The sequence below is a fragment of the Adiantum capillus-veneris genome, chromosome 17 (genome assembly GCF_014529385.1).
Source record: "Adiantum capillus-veneris isolate H3 chromosome 17, ASM1452938v2, whole genome shotgun sequence".
Taxonomy (NCBI): Eukaryota; Viridiplantae; Streptophyta; class Polypodiopsida; order Polypodiales; family Pteridaceae; genus Adiantum; species Adiantum capillus-veneris.
Window position 1 is genome coordinate 85,419,463 of NC_140947.1, and position 11,554 is coordinate 85,431,016.

The following is an 11,554-nucleotide window of genomic DNA, read 5'->3' on the forward strand; positions in this document are numbered from 1 at the left end:
TGTGTTTTATCCAACCCATAACAATGTAGAAGATGTGTTTGCCAAGGCACTCAATGGCTACACAACTGAAGAGTATACTTCTGAGAGGCGGCATTGGTCATCCACGCTTAAGTTTCAATACGTAGCCGATCTTTTCACTCTCTCGACCTTCACTACCCATTACAATTAAAACACTCTAGCACTTAATCAATTTACCTACAGGGCATAATTTCAGCTTTAATCACTAGTAATTACAATAGTTTCAATGACAAATCAGCCCGTTCTTTTTCGTATTCTTCAGTTGCTACAAAAGCACCACTATATTGTATAAATTTACTTTCAATTTGCAATCAATATATCTCAAGTACTATCAAATAGGTGATTATTAATTCTTGCTTAGGTTAGAATAATGCATAACAACCATTGCCCAAGTAGTAATTTAATCGGTGACAGTGTTGAAATTCAATATCTATTTGCCTTTTTCTTCACAAAGATAGAGTATATTAATATAATGATAACCAATCTAGCGCACTTTTGATAATGGTACTTCTACAGCAAGAAGGTATTTATTTTCATTGCCATAGCTTCTTGAAAAGAATCTTTATACCCGGGCAAGTCGTAAGATGAATGGTATGAACCTGTATTTTGGATAATCCTACACTTGAGAAAGTCTAGGGGGATGCTTAGCCCGGACTATTGAGACCGTCCCAATCCTCTTCATGCTTTTCCCACCCTTGATTTTGCATCCACATTGCCTCAACCTCGTTTGCTTCATCGTACATGGCGGCATCTGCATAAATATTCCTCAAACACACAAAAACGCCCATGCCCCCTCCCTTGAGCTTGACTGCATTTTCAAAGGCATATCTTGCTACCTTCATATCACCCCCATTTTGACAAGAACTTAGCACGATGCACCATGATACATAGTCAGGATGGTATGGCATATGTTCGACCAAAGATATTGCCTTGATTAGGTGCCCCGAACGGCCGAGGAGATCGACCACGGTAGTGTAATGCTCGAGAGTTGGAGTAACCCCATAATCACTTTGGATAGCCTCGAAGAATCTTAAGCCCTTTTCGACTCCACCCTCATGATTAAATGCATTGAGGACAATCACAAATGTGCCAAGCTCTGGCTTCATACATTCACCTACCATCTTGTTGAAGGTGGAGATGGCATTTCTGCTTTCTCCGACCTGACTATATCCGGCTATCAATGCTGACCATAAGATACTATCTCGGACTGGAAGCTTGTCGAACACAGATTGCGCCTCGGCAAGCATCCCAGACTGGACATACATAGTGACCATGATGCTCCCGACCCTTACATTACTGTCGAAGCCTTTCTCCATGATAGCCATGTGCAGTTCCTGCCCCTTCTCAATTACCCCAAAGCTGCAACATGCTTTCACACTGCATGCAAATGTGTGTGCATTTGAAGCCACGCTCTCGTGCTGCATCTGCTCTAAGCAGTTGAGTGCTTCTTCACCATAACCATGCGCTGCATATCCATCTATCATTGCAGTCCAAGCAATCACATTCCTGACTGGAAGCTTGTAGAGCAGCACCTTTGCTGTCTCAAGCAAGCCGCATGTAGCATACATACTAAGCAGAGCCCTTCCAACAATAGCCTCACTTTCGAATCCTTTCATCGTGATCTCCGTATGTATTTCTTGGCCCCTCTTGGTGGCTTTTAAGCTACCACAAGCTTTTGCAATACAAACAAGCGTGCGCGTATTCGGGGAGACACCCTCACTCTTCATCTTGTTGACACATAGCAGTGCTTCCTCAGCCTTACCATGGTCCACATAACCTGTTATCAACGTGGTCCACACAACGACATCCCTGTTTGGAAGCTCATGAAGAACTTCTTGGGCCTTAGACAAGGAGCTGCATTTGGCGTACATCTCAATCAATGCACTGCCAATGTACAAGTTTGCTTTGAGCAACCCTTCGCTGGCAATGGCCGCATGTAGCTCACTACCAATTTCCAAATCTTTGAGCCCAGTACATGCTTTCAGTAAACACACAAAAGCGTAGTCGCTGGGATGAAGAGAGGTTTCCTTCTGCATGCTTTGGTACAATGTAAGAGCATGCTGCCACTCCTCATGTCGGACATATCCGATGATCAGAGAGCTCCATGCACTGGCATCCCTATGTGAAAGCCTGTCAAAAACATGCCTGGCATGCTGGATGCTTCTGGCATCAACCAATACTGCGATCAGCTGGTTTGCGATCTTCGCATGATCCGTGACCACACAAACGGGCATGCACGCATATAATTGCAGTGCTTGTGCTCTGTCTCTTGACTTCCTACACGTTTCCAACATGCGAGCAAACCCCTCAACAGAGCATTCACGTAAAGGGGGTCCCTCTCCATTATTCTGTATAGCCACAGTATATGGAGAACCACACCCTCCTGATTGTCTGCCATGGTCCCCAGCTAAGGCTGCAAGCTGTCTGCTACTTGGAGATAGCCGCAGCATACATTTCTTTCAAGAGTAAGATGACCTCTCGTGATAAATAAAGTTCAGTTTCTTGCTTTGATCTGGGTATACTGTTTCGCTCGAGAGGAAGTGCGCATGCGCCCGCCTGTGGGGAGGAGGGGCAAGGCAAGATCTACTCGCGACAAGCATTGAACTCAAGACATGTTGTATGAGAGAGAATTCAAATGTTTGAGAGAGACGTGTTATATGAGAGAGAATCCAAATGTTTGAACTTTGAACTCGAGAACTGTAACAACCTTGATTACCTTGATTTTGGGCCATTCTAAAAGGAGGGAGAGTCCACATGTAGCCAATGCCTAGTGACACTTGGCATTTGTTACTTCGTTAGCGTAGCAGCGTCTTTTGAATCCCTGGCCTCTCACTAACCCACGTGGCAGACCCCCCTCTCCCGGCAGTGGACGAATAATGTTGCCGTCGTGCAGTCTCCGATCAACCTCCCGCCCCCGCTCCTGCACATCTCAGCCCACCACCAAAGACACTTTGCTGGTTGGTTCTCATGCCCTTTGTGGGTGCAAATTGGAGCCCTGCTGCTGTAGAGTGCCACGCTTCCCGTCCAAAGATGTCATCTCTCTCTCTCTCTCTCTACAGACAAACGCAATTTCATGAGATAGCCCAAGACAATTTGGAAAAAGATTGTGCTTGGAACTGCTTTGGTCGACATGCCTGTCACATTTGGTGCAGTCGCGAAAGCACGACACATTCTTGGCAAGCTTCCTCCAGGATCGGGATGGAATGCGGTCTCTTGGTATGCACTTATTGTTGAAGGACATGTGCCAAATAGGGTGTATTCATGGGAGAGCCTATGAAATCACCTATGCATGCATCTTGAAGGCATGTGGCACAAGATGTTGATCAACAGTGTATGCTAAATGTGGTGTGCTTGAGAAAGCACAAAAAAGTGTCTGAGAAGCTTTCTATCCGGAATGTTGTCTCTTGGAATGCATTCAGTGCAGGATACACGCAACAGGAGCAAGGCTATAAAGCTCTTGGCTGCTTTCAGCTGGGATGCAAAGTGAGGGTGTCTCTCCAAATGCAATCACATAAGCGTGCATCAAGATGCTGATATTGGCCTAAAGAATCACTATGATATTGTTAGTCAGGGGTTGTTGCCAACAATTGCCATGCTTGGCAATGCCTTGGTCGATATGTATGCCACATGTGGTGCAGGATGTCGTCTTTCGGAACACACTGATTGTAGGATATGCCCGACAAGGGCATAGGAAGCTATCGTGCTTGGCACTGTCTTGGTCGTTATGTATGCTTAATGTGGTGCGCTTGAGAAAGCACAAAAAGTGCTTGAGGAGCTTCCTTTCGTGTATGCTGGTTTGTTGGTTGGTTCTCATGCCCTTTGCTGGTGCAAATTGGAGCCCTGCTGCTACAGAGTGCCACGCTTCCCGTCCAAGATGTCATCTCTCTCTCTCTCTCTCTCTCTCTCTCTCTCTCTCTCTCTCTCTCTCTCTCTCTCTCTCTCTCTCTCTCTCTCTCTCTCTATATATATATATATATATATATATAGACAAAGGCAATTTCATGAGATAGCCCAGGACAATTTGGAAAAAGACTCTGTGCTTGGAGCTGCTTTGGTCGACATGCCTGTCGCATTTGGTGCAGTCGCCAAAGCACGACAAATTCTTGGCAAGCTTCCTCCAGGATCGGGATGGGATGCACGGGATGGGATGCGGTCTCTTGGTATGCACTTATTGTTGCAGGACATGTGCCAAATAGGGTGTATTCATGGGAGAGCCTATGAAATCACCTATGCATGCATCTTGAAGGCATGTGGAACAAGATGTTGATATGGACACAAAAAGATGTTATGCTGATATGGACACAAAAATCAATTATGTTGTTTGTCAGAGTCTGTTGGAAAAAGTTGTCATGCTTGGCACTATCTTGGTTGATATGTATGTCAAATTTCGTGGGCTTGAGAAAGATGTCGTGCTTGGCATTGTCTTGGTCGATATGTATGCCAAATGTGGTGCACTTCAAAAAGCACAAAAAGTGCTTGAGGAGCTTCTTGTCTGGAATGTCGCCTCTCGGAATGCACTGATTGGGGATGCGCACAACAATAGTAGCGCCAGAGTCCGGAGTGTGGACTCTTGGAATGTAGTGATTTCAAGATGCTCTAGATTGTTCTCAGCAGATGCAATCACCTGCACCCGATCCGAGACCCTTCATTCGGGCATGAATAGACAGCGTAGCTAATCGACGAGCTTGGAAGGCCATTAGTACCAAAGGAGTTGCAAGAAAATTGGCAAAACCACTATGATGTGTAGGTAGAGTAGTTTTACATAGACAAATGGCAACAACGTTACATGACACTCTCAAAACATGCTACTGCTCTCTCTACAATGAAGCTATAGGTCAGCTTCATTCTCACAAGGTAGACGAGCATATTCATCATGAAGGAGCTCAGCTCTTCCTAGGTAGTTCCAGAAGGCAATTGGATGGTTGGTGCACATGCTGCATCACAAAAGGCAGAACAAATCTCTGATGAAAAGGATGTTGGCTGTGTAGATGACTTCAGGAATGATGTTTGCGAGGTGGTCATTGTCCATGCATGCATGAGACCTTGCAAGCTCTTGTAGTAGACAATGTCTCCACTGTTGCATTGAACATGGCTCAAGATCGGGCTCAGGATAGGGAGGAGTTTGCATTTTCGAAGAAGAGACACAATTGTTTGTCGTGCCTACATTCCTGTCTTTGTTGTGACCAATAGGAAAAGTCTTATGATTCTCCTACAGTTGCTATGGACAACTTTCCATCTATAGGTTGGCGACTTCATCCGGGACAATATTGTATAGATTGATGTTTTAAGTGGATTATACTTCATCCAGGTTTATATTAGTGAGGTAGTCAGTTAAATTGAGCAAACATAATGTCTGTGCAGCTACTAGGAACAAGGAAATTTTCCACCCCAAGCAGAAAGTTTAAGGCTAGAAGCTTGGGATTGACACAGGGAGACTTTTTTACCAATCTAAGTGCAGATTTTGCAGAGTCTACAACATGTTTTCAGTATTGACTGCTCCGAGCTTGACCGTAAATACTAAACATCCCCATGTCTCTGTGTTATGTGTGAGAAGTAGTTGGCCTGAGGTGGACGTCATTGGGACCCGCATCCCAGATGGCCCAGCAAGACCCAAAGAAGAGTGAGGAACTCACCACCCAACGTGAGCTGCTCGAGCTGTTCAGTTGGCTTGTTGCAGGCTCCAACACACATGAGGATGTCCACCCACACAAAGCCTATCAACTTCCATCTCTCATTAGGGGCCAAGGTTTTCAAGAGACTCCCTGCCCAAATACCAGACCTCAAATTAAACGGCAGACTGTTGTTCTGCTCTTATTCACCCTACCGCTGCAACAAGGCTGTAATGGCACTACCTTGGTCGATATGTATGCCCAATGTGGTGCGCTTGAGAAAGCACAAAAACTGCTTGAGGAGCTTCCTGTCTGAAATGTCGCCTCTTGGAATGCATTGAATGTGGGATGTGCATAACAAGAGTAGAGCCATAAAGCTCTAGGCTGTTTTCAGCGGATGCAAATGCTTGGAATGCATTGGTCGTGGGATACGCACTACAGAAGCAGGGCACTTCGAATTGATGCAGGATGTTGGCAAGGAAGCTCATCAAGGCTATTCTAAGCATATGCAAGCAGAAGGCATTTCTCCAATGCAATCATCTACGGAAGTAAGCACCTATGCTAGCATCTTGAAAGACTTCGTAATATGCTGACATGGGTGAGAGAATTTATGATGAGAGTGCTAGTCAGTCACAAGCTATTCAGAAATAGGTTGTTATTAGCAGGGCTTTTCTTTATATGTATGGCAAATGTGGTGCCCTTAAAATGTCTACAGAAAGGCAACAAATCCACTAACAACTGTAGGGAAGAAGCAATACTCATGAAACACATCAAGCAAACTCACAAAAGCACTTACGCTTGCACATTGAAGGTGTGTAGTATTTCGAAAGATGTTTACATGGGTGAGAGAATTAATGATGAGATTACTAGTCACGGGTTGTTGCAAAATATTATCATGCTTTCTGTGATCTAGAGTGTGGACTCTTGGAATGCATTAATTGTAAGATTTGTCCCACGGGGGCAGGGCCAGAAAGCTCTAATTTGTTTTCAACAGATGCGAAGTGAGGGCCCTCTCTCCAGATGCAATCACCTATGCATGCATCTTGAAGGCATGTGGCTCTACGCAAGATGCCCAACATCATTGATGCAAGGAAGTGCATCAACGAGAGACATTCAATCCCGCGGTGAGTAAGCATTATCATTTTTAGATTTTTGACACTGAGAACGCAGTTATGAATGTACTCAAAATTGCCCGCTGTCGTGGGAATGACACGTTCCTTCGTATTATAAAAATTGGGGAGGATTGTGCAAACTCCCCCATGTAAGGAGACTTGCATGTTTTTTTTTTTTTTGGAAACATGAAAATGGAACAACAAATAATTAATAACATTGACATGTTGTATGGTCACGAACGTTGAGCTTGACAAAATTCTAACCCTCGTTGTGGTTTTTTGCGAGGTACCCCTTTGAAGACTACGATCGGTATCCCATTTTTGCAAAGAACGCCTCTGAACAACGACAATCAGTATCCCAAACACTTTCAGGTAAAAAAATCTAACACGCTTTGATGAAATCTCTCTCCGTGCTTCATTTCCTCTCGGATAAAAAAATCAAACACCCTTTGATGAACTCTCTCTCTCTCTCTCTCTCTCTCTCTCTCTCTCATTTTGAAGTCTCTCCTCCCATTTAATAAATATCTTAGACAAATTAATAGCATCAAATAAATGATTTTTTTTCAATTTGAGAAGTGCTGAAATGGCATATATAGTTTTCGATATTTTACTTCATCTTAATTCGATACGAACGTAGCTAATGATGCATTCTAGTTTTTTTTGTTGTCCAACTTTTACGATCTCTTGTCGCTGAGTTTGTCGTTTCAGGTTTTTGTCAATCTCGACGTATTCGATCGTTATTTGGGACAAACGAAGATTATCAAACTATTCTCTCTCTCTCTCTCTCTCTCTCTCTCTCTCTCACACACACACACACACTCTCTCTCTCTCTCTCTTCTCTCTCTCTCTCTCTCTCTCTCTCTCTCTCTCTCTCTCTCACACACACACACACACACACACACACACGTCTTGTCAACTAATGAGCCACTTTAGTGGCCTTTGAAGACTTTTGTAAAAAAATCTTGTGAGAATTTCAAAATAAAAAACCGCTTTAGCTAGGAAACATGCCCAACACATACCGCAAGTTGAATGAAAATTGGACAAAAATCTAACAATGTAGAAGTTAATAATTGGTAGCCATCTTTAATGTTTAATCTGTCCAAACGCACAAAATTTTACTATTCCATCCCAAAGATAGGCCAAGGGATTTTTAAGCACGCTCAAATTTTACTTAAAAATGCAGAGATGTATGTAATGGGGCTATGAACCTTCTATATTTTTGGGAGAAAAAATGACAAAATTTGGCACCCCTTCAAAGTAAGCGAAAAATGTAGTTTTACGTGAAAATGGCTATTTTTAAAATGAGAAAATGATTTTTATATTTTTCATATTTTTGATTCAATTTCATGCCACAATGTTGTCTATGCATCTAAAATGCATGCTCAAGAAGTTAAGTTTTGTAGTCATTTGCAAAAGTTATCCTCAAACTGACATGAGCCACTTTATTGGCCCAAGCCACTTTTGTGGCTCGCCGACAAGACTAGTGCTAATCTTCTGCTACACAACAAGATTCCATTCTTTCAACACCCCAGATTCCCAATTGACATCACAAGTAAATTTTGTGGGAAGCATTAGAGTCTGGGAAAGGATTTAAATCGATAGGATGAAGCAAAGAGAAAAGGCATTTCTGGCTAGCCCCCATTAGCAATGCAAGAATTCTTAGCATCAAGCATTTTGCAAAAATCTTCCAAATCCACAAACGATGGTGAGTTTGCATTCATTAACAAGAACTTCTTTGTAGCTTCCAAGTCGTAGGAGCTTTGGCAGAACCTACTATCTCATGCTTCCCGCTCGCACTCCCTTTTGAAGATCAGTATGGTTACACCTATTTCGGGCATTTCTATTGCAATTCAATAGGGTCTAGGAAAGTTCTCTATCAATGCCTTTGGCGACCCATTTCGTTAGCTAGAGGATTGGAGCTACCTATAGCCATTGGATCTCCACTCTTTATGCCTCTATAGTGAGAAACCATCTCAAATGCCATATGTGGGTGTGTGGGTTCATTTTATGCTATACATCAGTGAATCTCTAAGCTAAATGTCGCCACTTCCAGTAGCTCAAAACATTTTTGATAGTCTTTTCATCAAAGATGCAATCTTGGATAGAGAGAGGCAGAGAGAGAGAGGGAGAGAGAGAGAGAGAGAGAGAGAGAGAGAGAGAGAGAGAGAGAGAGAGAGAGAGAGAGAGAGAGAGAGAGAGAGAGAGAGAGAGAGAGAGAGAGAAGGGGTTGGGGGGGGGGGGGGGGGGTGTGGAAGACATGCATGGTCATCTGGTAGTAGAGAAGCTAGAGGAAGACCCACTTGTTCGAACTTTTGTGGACATGTATGTTAAATGTAATTTACTATCGGAATATCGAGGTGTGTGTGATCATCTGTCAGTTCAACATCTCATCTATTGGACCACTTTGATTGCATGGTTTGCAGAGAATGGGTACAACGAGGCAACCATTAGTTGTATCACTCTATGCATGAGCAGGGTTTACTACCAAATGACATTACCGTCACAATTTTTCTAAAAGCATGTATGAAGATATCAGAGAAAGAGCCTGGACAAGTCTCGTCTATTGGACCACTTTGATTGCATGGTTTGCAAAGAATGGGTACAACAAGGCATCCATATAGTTGTATCATTCTATACATGAGCAGGGTTTACTATCTAATGACACTACCTTTGCAAGTTTTCTAAAAGCATGTATGACGATATCAGAGAAAGATCCTAGACAGAGGCTACACGCTCAAATCATCATAGCACCTCGTATTAAGATGTTGGATGCAATCACACCAATGATGCTCATGGATATGTATGCAACTTGGGGGTGCATGATAGATGCACAAGAAAGGGCTCTTATTAGCCGGAATTCCTTGATGATAGGCTACCTTCAGCAAGGAGAGTTAATATCATCTATCAATTGTTTGATAGGATGAACCAAGAAGACGAACAGCTTGATGAGATCATTGTAGCTGTACCGACAACTCGGGTAGAGGATGATGGATCTCCTCGGTTGTGTCAGTGAATGAAAAGAGGCACTTACTGTGTTGCAAAACATGCCTTTTTCACCAAATCTAGTTGCATGGGTGATCTTGCTAGCTGCTTGTCAAAAGTGGAATAATGTTGATATTGGAAGGCAATCTTTTGAAGCCACCTTGGGGGCTTTTCATGCAATGTTCAACATATATGTTGAGACAAACATGTGGGAGAAGGCACACAAGATTGAGGCCATGAGAGCTACTATGGGGGGAGGGAAGCAACATACAAAAAACTCAATTGAGATTGGTCCAAGAAGATCTAGATTGTTTCTAGTGGATGCAAAGTGAGGGTTTCTTTCTAGAGGAAGCCTCTTGGAATGCTCTTATAGCAAGATCTACCTAGCAATCACTGGTGGTGGCAAGAAAGTTCTCTCCTACTTTCAATAGGTGTGAACTACAGCCCTCACTTTCCATGCAATTATCTATGCTTGCACCTTGAAGGTGTGTGGCATGACGCAAGATGTTGACTTAGGTGCACAAACTCACAATGAGATTGCTAGTCATGGGTTGTGTAATGGAATATGGCTAATAGCATGGATTATAGAGGAATTAAAGTAACAATAGTGGGCATTTCCTTAAGAGGATTCTTAATGAACATAACGAGAGTACTTGATTGAAGGTAGCAAAATAACGAGAGTACTTGATTGAAGGTAGCAAAATAAACATTATACCTAGTTAGCTTGGCATGAACAATACTTGAGAGAGAGAGAGAGAGAGAGAGAGAGAGAGAGAGAGAGTTAGAGAAATTGACAACAGTTGAGGACCGGATTTTCTTGGAGCCGGTGGTTCCCCCTCCAAAAGGCTTTTGTATTATAGATTCTCCCTTGAAGAGAGACTTACAATACATGCTTTGTGTTCCTTGAGACCTTGTTGATGCCCTGAAGATGGTAAACTTCATGCACCAATATTATGCTTGTAACTAACTTGCAAAACCATTAACTTGTCCCTGGCCTCAATCCCAAGACCTCAAACACCTTCAAAGGTGGAGAGAGCTAGCAGGGAGCGAGGAAGATGAACGGAAGAAGATGTATCTCTACGAGAAAGAAGTAGTCTCCTCACAAATAATCACTCTTAGAGCATAGCTTAGCATAGTGATAATGAAGATGGAGATATTAATACGCATTTCTTTGAGCATAACTCTTGGTTGGATTTGCAAAGGGGTGTTGGTGTAGGCTCTCCACTTCAAGCTTGGATAAGGAGATGACTTGTGTGCACAACACACAATGGGGGAGTGTGTGTGTAGCTTGTCTGGTATATGAGAGAGAACGAGAGAGGATTCAATTTTTCTACTTTACTCTTTGCTACAAGCCTATTCGCTCAAGCCTTGGGCTAGCCAATGAATGCCTCTAGTTATAACAAGCAAGGGGTGTAACATTTGGACAAGTGTCCTCTGTTCCCCCTTTGAGAGAAAGATCTTAATTATTTAATTGTAGAATTTGGACAAGTGTCCTCCTTTCCCCCTTTAAGACAAAGATCTTAATTATTTACATGAATCTAAATTCTCATTGGACCTTCCTATAGGTAATGCATCCAATAGGATTCATGCACATTATGAGGACAATATTGCTAGGGCCTAACATGTGGCCTTAATGCCTCTTGAGTCTTGGGCTTGCCTTGAGTGTGTGTGTGTGTTCTCTCTCATGCCCCTACCTTTAGGGCTCATTTTTTACTTGAACACCTCAAGCACCCTGGCCATCAAGCACGACAATTACCTCAAGCACCTTGGTCATTAATGATGACAAGCACCTCAAGCACCTTAGTTATCAAGCACGACAAGCACCTCAAACAC

General features: G+C 43.1%; 2 protein-coding genes across 2 annotated transcripts; one reads left to right on the plus strand and one right to left on the minus strand.

Moving 5' to 3' along the window:
* Positions 1-414: 414 nt before the first annotated feature.
* On the minus strand, positions 415-2,641 carry LOC147437617 (pentatricopeptide repeat-containing protein At2g13600-like). The gene has a single exon (XM_086487130.1). The coding sequence runs from the start codon at positions 2,466-2,468 to the stop codon at positions 663-665; it is 1,806 nt and encodes a 601-aa protein (XP_086343256.1). The 5' UTR covers positions 2,469-2,641; the 3' UTR covers positions 415-662.
* Positions 2,642-4,936: 2,295 nt separating this feature from the next.
* Positions 4,937-5,511, plus strand: LOC147437618 (uncharacterized). The gene is made up of 3 exons (XM_086486121.1): positions 4,937-5,032; positions 5,209-5,260; positions 5,387-5,511. Exons 1-3 carry the CDS (start codon positions 4,937-4,939, stop codon positions 5,509-5,511), a joined length of 273 nt encoding a protein of 90 aa, XP_086342247.1.
* Positions 5,512-11,554: the final 6,043 nt, after the last annotated feature.

What these genes read in the sequence shown, in the direction of transcription:
- LOC147437617 (XM_086487130.1), bottom strand. Translation starts at nt 2,468, where the DNA reads ATGCTGCGGCTATCTCCAAGTAGCAGACAGCTTGCAGCCTTAGCTGGG.
- LOC147437618 (XM_086486121.1), top strand. Translation starts at nt 4,937, where the DNA reads ATGGTTGGTGCACATGCTGCATCACAAAAGGCAGAACAAATCTCTGAT. An exon ending in TCAGGAATGATGTTTGCGAG is followed by an intron (nt 5,033 to 5,208) that starts GTGGTCATTGTC and finishes TGTGACCAATAG; the next exon opens with GAAAAGTCTTATGATTCTCC. An exon ending in GGACAACTTTCCATCTATAG is followed by an intron (nt 5,261 to 5,386) that starts GTTGGCGACTTC and finishes TGCAGCTACTAG; the next exon opens with GAACAAGGAAATTTTCCACC.